The sequence below is a fragment of the Pyrgilauda ruficollis genome, unplaced genomic scaffold (genome assembly GCF_017590135.1).
Source record: "Pyrgilauda ruficollis isolate IOZ18807 unplaced genomic scaffold, ASM1759013v1 scaffold15, whole genome shotgun sequence".
NCBI lineage: Eukaryota > Metazoa > Chordata > Aves > Passeriformes > Passeridae > Pyrgilauda > Pyrgilauda ruficollis.
In genome coordinates, this window is record NW_024513654.1 from 13,379,511 (window position 1) to 13,393,342 (window position 13,832).

At 42.1% G+C, this 13,832-nt stretch overlaps 1 protein-coding gene across 4 annotated transcripts in view; it reads right to left on the minus strand.

Annotated features, from left to right (window-relative positions):
- The window catches only part of ARMH3 (armadillo like helical domain containing 3), a 125,213-nt gene that overhangs the window by 64,836 nt on the left and 46,545 nt on the right, over nt 1-13,832 (minus strand). For all 4 annotated transcript variants that reach the window (XM_041460983.1, XM_041460981.1, XM_041460985.1 and 1 more), the window contains exons 21-23: nt 7,073-7,155; nt 6,498-6,624; nt 3,779-3,854 (exon numbers count right to left, since the gene is read on the minus strand). In XM_041460983.1, the coding sequence (XP_041316917.1) occupies nt 3,779-3,854; nt 6,498-6,624; nt 7,073-7,155 (286 nt within the window). The remainder of the gene's footprint in view (nt 1-3,778; nt 3,855-6,497; nt 6,625-7,072; nt 7,156-13,832) is intronic.

Below are 13,832 nucleotides of genomic sequence, written 5' to 3' on the forward strand. Positions count from 1 at the left end.
TCTCCCCTTAAACAGATGCTGAATTCCTTGCAGTCTGGGGGAACAATCCTGAAGGTACTAGGTGGACTGCTTGCAGTCAGCCACTTTCTAACAAATACCTGAGCGGAGCCTTCTCCTCTGTCAAGGTTTTCAATAAGTGCAGTTCTGTGAGTGCTGGTAATTTATCAGGAGCTATAGCTTCAGGGCCAGGATGACAAGTGTCCTACAACAAACAAGCACAGTCCAACTTGGCCTAACTAAAATTGCCAATGTTCCTTCAGAGTGCTCCTAAGTAGACTGGCACCAAGCATAATCATTTTATACACATCCATGCAATGCTCTGAGTGCTCCTCCCAAATTCCCAGTCTCTCCCTGACAGCCCCAAAAGCAGCCCTGGGAGGAGCAGCATCTCCCATTCAAGGAAAAAGCATCAGACAGGGTGGCTCAAGTGGAACAAAAGTAGCTGCAAGATGGAAGAGTGAACGAAAGCACCCAAGCAAGGACGGCAGCCTATGCTACAACAGCACAGAAACACCTAAAAAAAATATCCTATCACCCAGTTCCACGCTACAAACTTACTCTCTGCTTATTAAAAGTGTTTCAGTGGGAAAAATAAAATTACTTTAAAAATTACCACAGGGCTGAATTTCAGATGAGGGAGAAATTCAGCCTATTAATCATTGAGTTAATCTATTTATTCACCTTGGAAAAATCCTGATCAGGAGAAAGTCTATTAAAAGAATACAGGGATTCAGCTACCACCTTGCTCACTGAATAGTCAGTTGGAAAATGCCCCTTTGAACCCTGCGTTAATAAAATTCTCATTAAATGCAAAATGCAAACCTGCACAATGTTATCTTGAAGAGGCTCATTAGTTTAAAAAAAAAAAACTTGTCTCAAAATGTGTTTACTTCCTCGTAGGTGAGAAGGTGAGTTTTCAAACCACCAACTGCTGCACCTTCCTATTTCAACCTCATCAGTGCTGCAGCTATATCTCACAGTCTATCATATCTCAATTATTTATGAAAACCACAGAGACAAATCCACAGACAGAAATTATAATGACTATTATGAGATAGGACAGCAATCAGAATCACTCATTCCGGTTTGGTATGTAAGATTTTCAGACAGATAAGGATATTATTATTCTTTCTTCTTCAATTTTTCATTTTCTTTGGGTTGGACAGAAATTATGAATTATCTGTAGAAAGGATAATAGAAGGCAGGAATAGCCTCCCTATCTCTTAATACTCAAAAAGAATATTCATGACTGCTTTTTTGACCGGAGTAAGGACAACAAAATTCAAATAATCAGCAACAACAAAACTCAGACTGTCTACTGGAGAATTTTTAGTCCAACTAAAAGGTGCTGTTCATACCATAATAGGACACACAAAGCGGGATCTCTCTGCAGCTGAGTTTAAAGAAGAACATGTCTAAGATTCTCTAGGCATTACTCATCCTGTCTATTTAAGCAATTATTCAGCAGAGCTTATCAGTCCAGCACTGTGGGGTACAGCAGGACTGTTTCGGTGTCTCCTCAATAGCTACTCCTGTAACACAAATGCATTGCAGCCTTGAACTTTGTAAACAACTCACCTCTCCTCCCCCGGCACAAATGCACATAAAATTGTACACTAGGATTTAAGACACTTGTTAAAGCCCACTGTATGCATGCACAGGCAGATGCTTTTATATTTCTAAAACCCACTAAAAGCCCTAGGATAGGGAAATTGCAATGTTTATTTATCTTTAAATAGCTTGTGCAATGAGACCAAGATATAAACCAAAGCATGACTTTGCACTGCACAGTTACAGCAAAAATCAGGTAATCACCGCTCATAAAAACTTCAGAGAATGATGAAGCAAGGTGAGGAAAAAATCCTGCGCAGATTTCTCTAAATTCCTTTCCTTCATGGCAAAAGCATCCAAATAAGACACTCTAAGGGAAAACCAAAGGGGCACACACAAACAGGAAATCCAGATAATAGGGAGCTAAGCCAGCTTCTAGTCCCAGTCACCTCTTTGGACCATCACACTGCCAAACACCTTCACAAAAGGACACTACCTTTGGACTTCTCTGGCTGCTCTGCAATCTATTCAGCTAAAGAATCCTTCAAACACAGTATTTTTACCACCAGAAGAAAACAAACCAGAAGGCAAAACTCTCTTCCTTCCCTTCTTTGAGAACAAGGAAATGGGATCAATCAAACAAACAAACTTCTCAGAATTCTAATCCCTTCCAAGGCCTTGAATCGTCTGTAATTTAGATCTTTACTGATTTCATTGAATGAAAAGCAGTCATTCATGAAATTTCAACATAGATGAGCAGTTAGGTGGAGCAGAGGAACGCTACCAGAAGTCCAGAAGAGAAACAGACTAGAGGCTCCACTGATTCCAGACTTCACCATCTTCTGAACATGTCTGATACAGGTTGTCCTTGAAGGCATATCATGTTCACACCATAACAGGACACACAAAGTGGGGTTTTTTGCTGGTTTTTTGATTGCATCTTGTCTCAACTGCATGCTGATCTTCACAAAAGCAGTTGCAAAGCCAACAGGAAATAAGCCCATGCAAAGTGGGTTCCACAAACCAGAGGTGAGCACAAACTCTGTGATCACTTGGTTTTTCTCTCTTGCAAGGGTAGACTTCTCTCGCTGGGTTGTACAGAGCATTCCCACTTTGTCACATTAAGTGACATTAGTCAACAGCCACCTGTTCTGCTGCTTCACTCCAAGTGCACTATCTACCCACACATGTTCACCTACATCTGTTTAAAAAAACCCAAAATAAGGATAGCAGCAAAATAAGTCTAGAATCATATATGATATTATCAAGCTTACAGACTTTTTAAGGGAACCTTTAAGGTGGTTCACAGACATGTAAATGTATATTGACTTGAAAAATGCCCTCAGGGAGTTTGTCCTACACAACGTCTTTTGTAGTGAGGAAAACAAGGAGTACTAGCAATGCAACTGTACTGAGCTACTTGCTGTTGCACAGACACCAAGTGCCTGGGGTGACTAGGGAAGCGATACACAGATTTTTTTCTCAGTATAAGTAATTTTATCTTTTATGGTTTGTTTACAAGCCAGAACTAAAAAGTAAATTTTCTCTCTCGACATTCCTCCATTTTCCAATCAATCATATCCACGATCCTCTTGCCCAGCACCCAGCTTGGTCACTAGTAGCTGCTTTAGGTGCCAGAAAAATAAATGATTGCCACTGTGAAAGAATACATACCTAGATTTACACTCCTTAGCCTTACAAGTAAAGCATAACTTCTCCCCTTCTGCCCTTGAACAGGAAGTGGAGGTTTAAGAGAACATTGAAATGTCCTTAAATAATCAGTTTTAAACACACAGAAATCTTGCAATGTTAAGAGGCCTCAAATCTGCTTATTACAGCAGGCTTACAGTCCCTTCATAGCTTTGTGGAACTGCTATAGAACCATGCAACAGAAATCCATTAGGTTCACAACTGCTCTGCCAGCACAGCATTATTCTCTACTGTATAACCTCTCCCAAGAATGATATGAGGATTAATTCATTACAGTTTGTGCTATGCTTTGAAAGCACTCAGTCTGCAGAAGAGCTGAGAGAATTACTAGGGGATAATCAAACCCTGGTGATCATTCCTTTATGCCCGCCAGCCCTGTGCAGAGCAACAACTTAGCCCAACAAGTAGAACAAATTCAAAACAAAGTTCGTTAAAACAAATGTGTAATGTCATGATAAAAATGTAGTCACACAGGAAATGAGAAACTTTAAAAGAGCAATTAATTTCTACTCCTTACCTAATATTGACTAATGCATGGGTCACCTTGCTTGCAGGCTCTTTCCATTGTCCAGCATTGGTAGACAGCCTTAGAACTGAAAGGAGAAGACAGTTGCAATGCTGGCACAGAACTAGCAATTTCATAATTCAAACCAGGAAAAAAAGTCTGCTTTGGAAAGATGGCAGTCCAGGAGCCACATCAAAACAAAGGTCATCTTTAAGAATCTGTGATCCAGAGTAAGAAATTCCCTTCAAAGCCCATCTAAGAAACATAAGGAACATGGAAGGGGTGAGCCAAACAGAATAATGACTTGAGCCAGAGGGGATGGGAGAACCTGGGTCCTCCAAACTGCTTTCACTATCACACAGACAGCTCATTTTCCCCAGAAACAGAGCAGCATCCCAAGCCTAGAATAGCTCTTATTCCACACACAGCTGTTCTCCTCCAGCTCCTGGTAACACAAGGCTCCATCTGAACTGGACTACATACTGCAGTTAAAACCCTCTCCAGCAATGAAGCATTCTTCCCATGCCCATTTATCTAGAGCTGCAGAGAGGAATTACACACCAGCGTAAAGAAAAAACACTGCCTGTAGCAAGAAGGGTGGTGTTCTCCTGCACAGATGGTCTCTGACAGACTTAAGAGCAGATCTGAAAACATTCCGCAACAGGAAGACCTTCTAGGGAATCCAATTCTTTTTTGCCAGAGTACCAAAAATATTTATTTAGGTCAAAACATGTAGTGTTTTTATGGTGGCAGTTACTTGCACAACTCCTGGTAAGCATCAAAACAATAAAAGATACTGCAGCAGATGTTTTGATTAATTTCCATCTTTCCTGAACAAAGGGAATTTTCTATGAATTTGTACATACAGAGTTTTCTGGAGGTTAGACTTCATAAGAAAGATTCACCCTCAATTTAGAAGTGAAGGAACAGCTCACCATCCAAATTTAGGATCATCCAGAAACATGGATTCTACAAGTGAGTGCTTAAACACAGTGGCTGCCTACTTATGCCTACAACTGAAGGACAGAAGCTTTCAGTCCTGCGGATCTGGATAAAGTTTAGTTACAGAACAAGAGAAAAAAAAAACAAGTCAATTAGATTCCACTTCCACTCCCAACATGGAAAGTTTCATCCACATTAACAGAAAAATTAAAGGACTGAGTAGCTTTCTCTATCTGTGCTAATACCCAAAGGCTAGGGGACAGAAGAATCACTGTAGTCTCAGAGATGGGCTGATAAGCAAAGGGAAGCTATCAGGACACCTGGTAGCTTTCATTAACTTGAGACAGTGCTACCTTCTCACCTTCTATTCCACCACTACATGTCATCTGCAGAAAAATGTCATCATCTCTGAGTAACATTGTTTTGTCAAACAGTAGGTACTGTACAGGAATATCTGAAGTAATAGATTCAGTTCAGGCATTTGCAAGAGTAATTCAATGGGGTTTACTCTACACAGGAGGATGGCAAACATTCATGTGATAAATTGTTTCAACAGCTCAGTTGTGCCTTTCGCAACCCAACTGAGGAAGTATTTGACTGCATTATACTTCTATTCCACTTAACTTCAGCTTCTACAGGGGATGGGTTTGAAAAAATTGTTACCTAGTAAAAGCACCTCATCTTACTAGTTGCAACTCTTGGGAGTAGAAAATGGATTAGCAAAAAACCTCATGCACTCAGAGGGCACAAAAATGGCCAAGCAATCCCTTATGTAACAGATGAAAACACTGGGAAATTTATACAAAAGGGCAGTTTGTTTCTGCTTGCAGTACATGGGGTACTCGGCTACTTTCATTTAGGTGAGGATGTCTCCCCCCATGTCAGAAGAGGGCTGTGGCCCAACTGTCTGCCCTTTAACTCTCCTTATACGCTTATTTAATTCCTGTTGTTCGTTGGGTGATCACGCTGAGACGGGAGCAGAGGGTGAAGGACTGAAAGGTCCTTTTGGAATGAAGCAAACAAAGAACACAGCCATATTCTTTTTATCACAGCTTCAAGCATGCAGCACACCAATGCTGCTGCAGCTACCCTGGGCTGCAGGTGCCAGTGTGTAACACTGACTGATTATGCCTCCATACATTCCTTGCTTTTCTTTGTTCCTCTTCCCTGCTGGGTGTCACTTGGCTCCCTTCCCTCTCTCTTGAAGGATGGCAGCTTCTCCCTGTTTTGCCAGGGGGCACATTCTTCAGTCCAGCGACTCACTTGTCACTGCAAGCAGGTTTGTGAGGGCTGTTTTCCTGGTTGCTTTGGCAATGAGTGAAGTAGATGTGATTTGTCTAGCACAGCAAGCTTCTTGCTGTAAGTTTCTCAAATTATTTTCCAAATTCTTATTTGCATTCAGTGTTTCTCTATGCTGGGTGGTTCTGCAGCATGTACCTGCTTTTTGACTTGAAATTGTCAAATGTAATAGAAGAAAACCACACAAAATGCATTAAATACCACACACTCCATTGTGACAATAAATTTATATTTCCAACATTAAGTGACAGAGGGAGAGGCAAGGAGCCTGTCTCTATTTTTTTGTGACATTAAAAAAAACTTCTCCTTTTAATAAGTTGATCCCTCTCTCAAATCTTAACTTACCAACATGCCCTAGTACACAAAACATGCTCACCCAGCACAGCACACATCAGTGGCAGGTATTCAGGAAACACTTGAGGCAAACATCCCTCTTGCACCACCCTCACTTCCCGGCAGCAGCAGTCCTGACGAGTCAGGAGGTACTCACCCATAGAATAAAGGTTGTCAAAACTCTGGTGCATGCGAATGATTTCATAGTACAGCTCATCATAGCTGCTGGGAGTCGGCAGAAATGTGTCTCCGTAAGTGATGAACATGTTGAACAGGTTCACAACCTATGCAAGTGAAAAGAAGTTGCAACAGCAACATTTATCCCAAATCTTTCTGCAACAGAAGCAATACACATTATGTCCAAAACCTTCAAATTAATAGCTTGCAGTTGCAGCAGATTTTCCTTATAGTACCAAAGACAGACAAGAAGCTTAAATACTGTTTTATCTAGGGCCAGAAGCATGTTTCTATTTTGCATATAAAGGACCACAGAACAACAACAACAAAAAAATTAACAAATCTGGAAAATTAAACTAGGCTTTTCCTCACACAGACTTCTTTATTTCAATGAGCCAACCCTATAGTGAGTCCAAGCGCTGCCCTTTCCAAACACCTAGTGAAACCAACCATGATATTCCTCTGCTTCATGGCCTTGTTCTCATATCTCCTAATATTAATTCACAATTAAGTTGTTAAAATTAAGAGGATTTGTGCAAGGGTAAAGATGCTCACCATAAGAGCAAGGGTGAAGATGTTGTGCTTGGCCAGCAACACAGTCTCATTAGACATGAGGAACTTCAACAAGTTGATCAAAGCTAGGAGAAAATAATAAGTACTTTTTAAATACTATAAAAAGCAAAGCCATTCTCAACAAGTCACTTACATACAGATGCATTTACACTGTCTACTGTAAATTAAACTAAATGCCAGCTATTCACCTCAGAAATATATCAATTTATATGTAGGGTTTGGCGGTGCTTTTTGTTACTAAAATACCATGCCAAACAGGTAAGTGACAGCTATTTTGCCTTCCCACATTTATTCTCCTTCACTGACTTCCCAATCAAATCTACTCAGGCTCAAGGTATATCTCTTGTTAACTCAGTCAGTTCAAGATTTTTCTATCTGCTGGATCCTGGAGTGAGCTTTGGGGTTGGAGAATCCAACTGTCTCGTTTCTGCTTCATGTATCATCAACACGATGTATGCATAGTCAGCCCCAAACTGTCACTCTTGTTGATACCCACAGTTATAAAAAATAAAAAAGGTAAGAAAACCCCCCCAGCACAGCTTTTCTGTAGCTCTGTGTCAATGCTGCTGCAATGGTAAAAAGAAGGATGTAGTACTTTATTGTGTCAGTTATCTGGGGCTGTGCCATAAAGATTACAGATCTGGTTCACACTTGTCTTAAATAATAAAACAACAAAAGCTGCTGCTGTAACCACCCAGTATCAGTTAGTAACAGTGGTAATTAACAAAAAGGTAGGCTAAAAATGCTTTAATCAAACAGACTTTACAATAAACAACTGCATTTCATGCACTTGAATAAAATGTAAAGTTTCTTATCCTTTTTGTTTCCTAGTTGTTGAAATTTTCAGAAAACTAGTTTCTTCTGCATTATAGCTGTTCAGGAGTGAAAGCTGATGCCTGACTAGAAGAGGTTCTTCATGTACTCTCTGCTCTGAAGTCAACACATTTCAAGACTTAAAACATCTGAATTAAGATGTCCTGAAAAGTCAATGCTGGAACACTGTACACCCCTTTTTAAAAGGTTCTTAATTATCTACTAATTAGTAACTTCATCCAACAGAACAATACCACGCATTGCTCCTATTTCTTACAGGCACAAGTAGAACTTGTTAATCCATTTTTCCCCCCACCATTACACATGTGTCACACTCTATCCGGTAACTGGTGAGAAAATAAACTGTGGTTTGGGAGAACTCCACAGTGAATGCAGAAAAGACCATTCAGCCCAAGGTACAGGCTATGAAACAGGAAGAGATAAAGCACAGGGAACAGCAATGAGGTATGGGCAGAATTTAGATACTCACCCCTTTCAAGATTACAAAGTAATGACAAAAGGTAAAATCAAAATACTTACAGCAAAACCATGCAAACACACTGGTCAGATCTTGAATTAAACAAAACTGTCAGATTCTGAATGCAGTCCTGCAACCTCTACTCTACAATACTAGAAGTTCACCATGAGTATCACAAGTTGACACACGCACACCCAAAGGGAAGCCTGCAGCCCCACAGTGGGTATTTACTCATCACAGGCAGAAGCTACTTCTGTCTAATCTTCCAGCAGGTGGATGATGCTGAACTGAAAACCAAGAATGAACAAAATTCCCTGCAAACTCCAGACATGCAAGTGATGTATCTTTCAGAGCTACTCCAGGACTAACATCAGCAATAGCATTTCTCCCTTCCATGTCAGCAGCTCACCTCATGAAGCAGATACATTAACACCTTTTCAATCCAGCCACATAAGTCTCCATACCATCATCACCCCATCATCACACAAACTCCTGGGACCAAAAGCAGAGCCTGGATTCCACACTAACACAGCTCTGAAAATATCCCTGTCAGTTCTTTTCCTGCAAAACAAATGTTTCGAAACAAAGTAGCAGGTACAGATGGGCTCTCCACCAGAGCAAAGATCCAGCTAAAACCAGGTTGCCAAGGTAACCAAACCTCCACAGCAAAAAAGTCTCCCGCAGTCAGTGCCTTGGACTGCAGACAGCTGCCCTGCATCTCTGTCACAGCAGCTCAGGGGCCATTTCTCCATCTCATAATTACAAGCTTGATTTTACCTCCTTCCCAGCCACAAAGTCCACAGGGCCAGAGCTCATGACCAGGTGCTGCTGTTCAATTACCAGCAGCTGGGGTTTGTGGAAGCAAAGTAGCAGAGCTCTGGATTTCAATGACATGTTGTGAAGAAGCCTCATGTTCATTTTTTTGCCTCTTACCCTCCCACAAGAGCCCTGCTGAATGGCCTTTGTCTGCCGGTCATGGCATAGCGTGACAAGAAGCCACCACCAACCATCCAAAAACAGTGACTATGAAAGCTGTCCGTGGTGAGGAGAAACCATTTTTAAAAGAACAAGTGTATTTGTCCAGAGCACAAGCACCCACCAAATGACAAGGACAAGCACTCTACAACTGCCCACTTCAGCACTTCTCATGGACCACCCTGAAGCACTTGTACTGCTCTCTATTGGTGACAACACTTGAAGGAGAACTTTCTCTCTTCCACATTTGTTTCAGCCATTGTGATGAATCTATGTTTAATTTTCCTGCTTCAGTTAGAAAGAAGACAAAAGATTAGCTCTGCTTGAAATCAGTATTTATACCTGAATTGCACTGAATCATAGCCCACTCAAAACTATCTGTGCTGTTCCTAAGAACTAGGAAGGACAGGGACATGCTTCACACGAAGAAGAAACTGAGTGTGGGCTCAGAGCCTGGTCAGAAGAACTAACCCATCAGAGGTCTACAGTCACTGTGTGTCCTGCACTGAAAAATTTATCTGCTAGGAAACCACATATTCCTAAAAAAGTTGCAGTATTCCTAACTGAGATATACACTACATCAACGTTAAAAGAGCAAACAATCTTTTTCCACAGCAGCACATTCTGCAGCAGCCTCTACTCAAGTGCCTCTAAGGACCACAAACACCATGGAACCTTTAAATCCCTTTGCCATGTCTCTGTAGTTTGTTTGTAAGGCAGACCCTGTACAGAAAATTAGGACAGCTATGCCCTGAAGTTTTCAGAACTAGCAACTTTTAGATCTGGCTTCATATGCCGAGTGCCCTTCGGCAACAATTACACACACAAAATAAACCTTTAGAGGAAAGTCCAACTGACTGAACACCCCTCTGCCCTTGAGCTCCAACAGAGCACTGATGCTACTATTCCTAAACAATCTGAAGCCAAACCAGATGTGTCACATTTTCCCTGCTGCAATCAAATGTTCGCCTCTCACACCCCACCTGCAGACTGCCCTCTCTAGCCAGGAAATTATCTTTTTCTTTTTTTTCTTTTTTTCTTTTTTTTTTTTTTTTCCCCAGCAGAGGAGCAATTCAGTCTCCCAGCTGCACAGGCAGACACAAATGTGTTCCCTGGGCTCAGCCACCTTATCCCAAATTATGCTCCAGGATTTAACAGCAATGGATGGTTTGGGTATGAGATCTATTTCAACATTAACTGGAAAACAGCACCATTTTTGCAGTACCCTCTACAGCCTTTTTTTCCTCCCTAAAGATATCTGTTCTTGGCATTCATTAGCAGGACCTGAAACACCCACTGTGGTGAGTCTTGGAACATCCATAATGTCACAATACAACAGTGTCACTAGGACTTCTTTAGTAATAAAGGGAGAAGGCTGTAACTAAACAAACAGCCACCAGTATGTTCATGTAAGTGACCTGAGCTGAGTACACTGGCTATGCTTCTTAAATCAACAAGAAGAGAACACAGCTTTGGACACCTATGTTTAGAGCCTCAAACCCAAGCAGACAAGCATGCTGAGTGGACACAGAGCCATGTGACAGGCTGTATGTGAAAAGTGGTATATAGCAGGTTGGCTCTTGGACAATTTTCTCTCCAAAGGATTATTATAGTGAAAGGATGAGAAGTGACATCACAGATATCCTCCCTACTTTTTAAACTGAAATGACTGCAGTGGAAGAACCTCTTAGCTCTTTTGCTGCACAGCTACTTTTGAAGACACTTTCCCTTATCAGCTTCTGTAGCCATTCTGTCTGCCAAGGAACAGCAGTACACGTGCTCAGTTATTTGCTGCCCTCCCTCAAGCCGGTCCTCAGTGAGAAGACTGTGGGCAGCCACCATCTCTCCTTTTCTTCTACCAGGAAGGAGGTAATTCCTGTTACAGTTGCCCTTCACTGCCTCCTTCCCCTACTCCTATTCACATAGCAGACTTACCTTCTCTCCCTGTAAGCCTTGTTTCAAACAGAAGTATATTCAGCCCCAGGTAAATCTGGTTTCACACAAAGTTGTTTTTTTTTAATTTAGTGTCTCAGTGTTCTCTGTTTGGATCACCTGTAATGCAACAGGACCATGGAGATAGGCCAAGAGAAAAGGGAAGAACAAAGTAGTAGTATTATCCTCTGGACAAGTCAGAAGGTAGCACAGACTCTGCCAGGAGCATCAGAAGGCTCTGATGTGTTATTGCACAATGGAGCAGAAGAGAAAAGCCCTGTAACACTCATCAATGAGAGCTGGATGTGTTGAGCACAGTACGGATGCCTCTGTCACTGAATCTGCTGCACTTACAGGTCAAGGATCTTCTAATGGTGCATATAATGGCCCTTAAGAAAGGAGCAACGCAGAGAGAGATGTGAGGGCTCCTCAGCTGCAGTATAACATCCATTAATAGGATCCAGTGCTCTACTAAAATTCTCCAATTTTCTACCCTTCAACTTTCAGGGCACACGGGGAAGAACAGTGATTTTCCCACTCCCTCCAGAAGTTACCATTGAGCCAACAGTGTATTCAGTGTCCTCCTTCCAGTGTCTCAAATCACAACCCCCTTAGAAGGATCCCCACCCATCTATCACTAGAAGGCAGCTGATCATGACATCTGGGCAATGCTTCCATGCTGCAGAGAAGTCATCTGCCTACAAGTGCTTCAGCAGCACAGTAACCACCCTGCACCTCCTACAGCCATCCTGTTCACATGCAGATACTCCCAAGGCAAGGTCCACATTACTCACTGTAGCACAAGGCAAGCCAGATTTGGTTAAGGCCTAGCGCAACTGAGGCTGCAACTAAAAATGGAGTGGATTAGATTCTTCAGGAAGCAGCACTGGTCTGTGTTTCAGTTCTTCCAACATACAAGAGACAACAGAAGCATTCTGTCTGCAACAGCACTGGAAGTATAAACAGAGCAACACCACGAGGCCTGGCTGTACCTGGCCAGATCCAAGGTCCACCTATGCTTAGTGTTCTGTCTCTAAATGGTCAACATTATTGAAAAACAATAGGCCAAACAATGCTTTCTAATATATTCTTCCAGATTCCAAAACTCAGCATGATTCCCTTACATGAGGGAAATTACAGCACAGAATGTGAAAAAAGCAGATCCTCACAACATGCCAATACCATAATCACAAGCAGTCCACTCTCTTGTTCCAGACTGGAAGTCACAAGGGCTAAGCTAGGATAACCATACAGCCCACTGATCAGCTATGAGGAGAAGAGACCCCAGAACAGAGTAATCACCTCTAGAAAATGCTATACCTGAAAGGCAATTTGGATTTAGGGAAGCAAAAGGCTCAAATATGACATTCTGAGATGACCTAAGTGTTAAGAGGGCACAGATCTGGCCACATTCAGCTTTGGCAGGCACTCAGAAGAACAATGATCAAAACAAACTCAGCAGGAGATGAGAATTTACAGATTGGGTTTGACAGGAAAGAACCAACAGAGGTATTTTCCAGATAGAGCTGTAGGAATAGGAATCCTGTCAGAGAAATAGTTACATTGCTATTACAAACTAACACACCAGAACTCCCTGAGGCACAAACTATCCCAGCACCCTTGGACAAGTGAAACAATTACTCAGGGACAGCACTTGCAGCTTCCTGTCAATCAGCCACAGCATTAGAACACAAGACTCTTGCATCAAAGCTGCAGTCCCCTCTCAGGGGAGCAGGGGAAGCAATAAAAGCTCTGTCAACATCACAAGCCAACATGCTGCAGCTCCTTCACCCTGCTCCCTGCTGTAACAAGCACCTGCCTGGACACTCCTCTACCCTGCCTCTTGCTGCCACAGGCACTGCCGAGTTCCTCCTCCCAGCCACCACAGCTCTGTGGCAAAAAGCAGCTGGCAACTGGCAGGCTCCCTCCCCATCACCAGCACTCTACAGCTGTCCTCTCTTTTCCCCATGACTCGCTCTCAAGGGTACATCCATGAAAGCAGGCTGCTTTCTTAATGAGAATCAACAGCCTGCCAGAGGGCTGGAGCACATGCTGGCACAAGCCATCGCTCCCAGGATTAGTCGAGCAGGCTACTTCACTTCCAAGCCTTTACTCTCTTTATACAGCCCCCATCCCTGGTACTCACTGTTCCCACCTAAATGGAGCCAACAGTGTGAAATTGCAAGCTTAATGGAAATGCTGATTGCTGATGCCAGAGCAATGCTGCTAGATGGCAATCCAGCAAGCAATAACACAAATTTTCCAACTTCAGCTAAAGCTCTGATGAACAATATGTTTTTGTTTTTTTTAAATAAATATTTTTTTAAAAAAAACCACACCCACAAGCTTCATCCCTCTTTAGAGGAAAGGGTAGTATTGAGCCCAATTCTGTTTTGTCTGATAGTGCAGGTTCACACTGCTAAACAGTAGTCTTGGGAGTTAACGTTGCATATTTTTGCCTCAGGTTTTAAAACTGAAAAGGTGGAGAATCTGGAGAAAGAGAATAAATATTGTGTGAGAACATGGAAAGACTGCAAGGTAAGG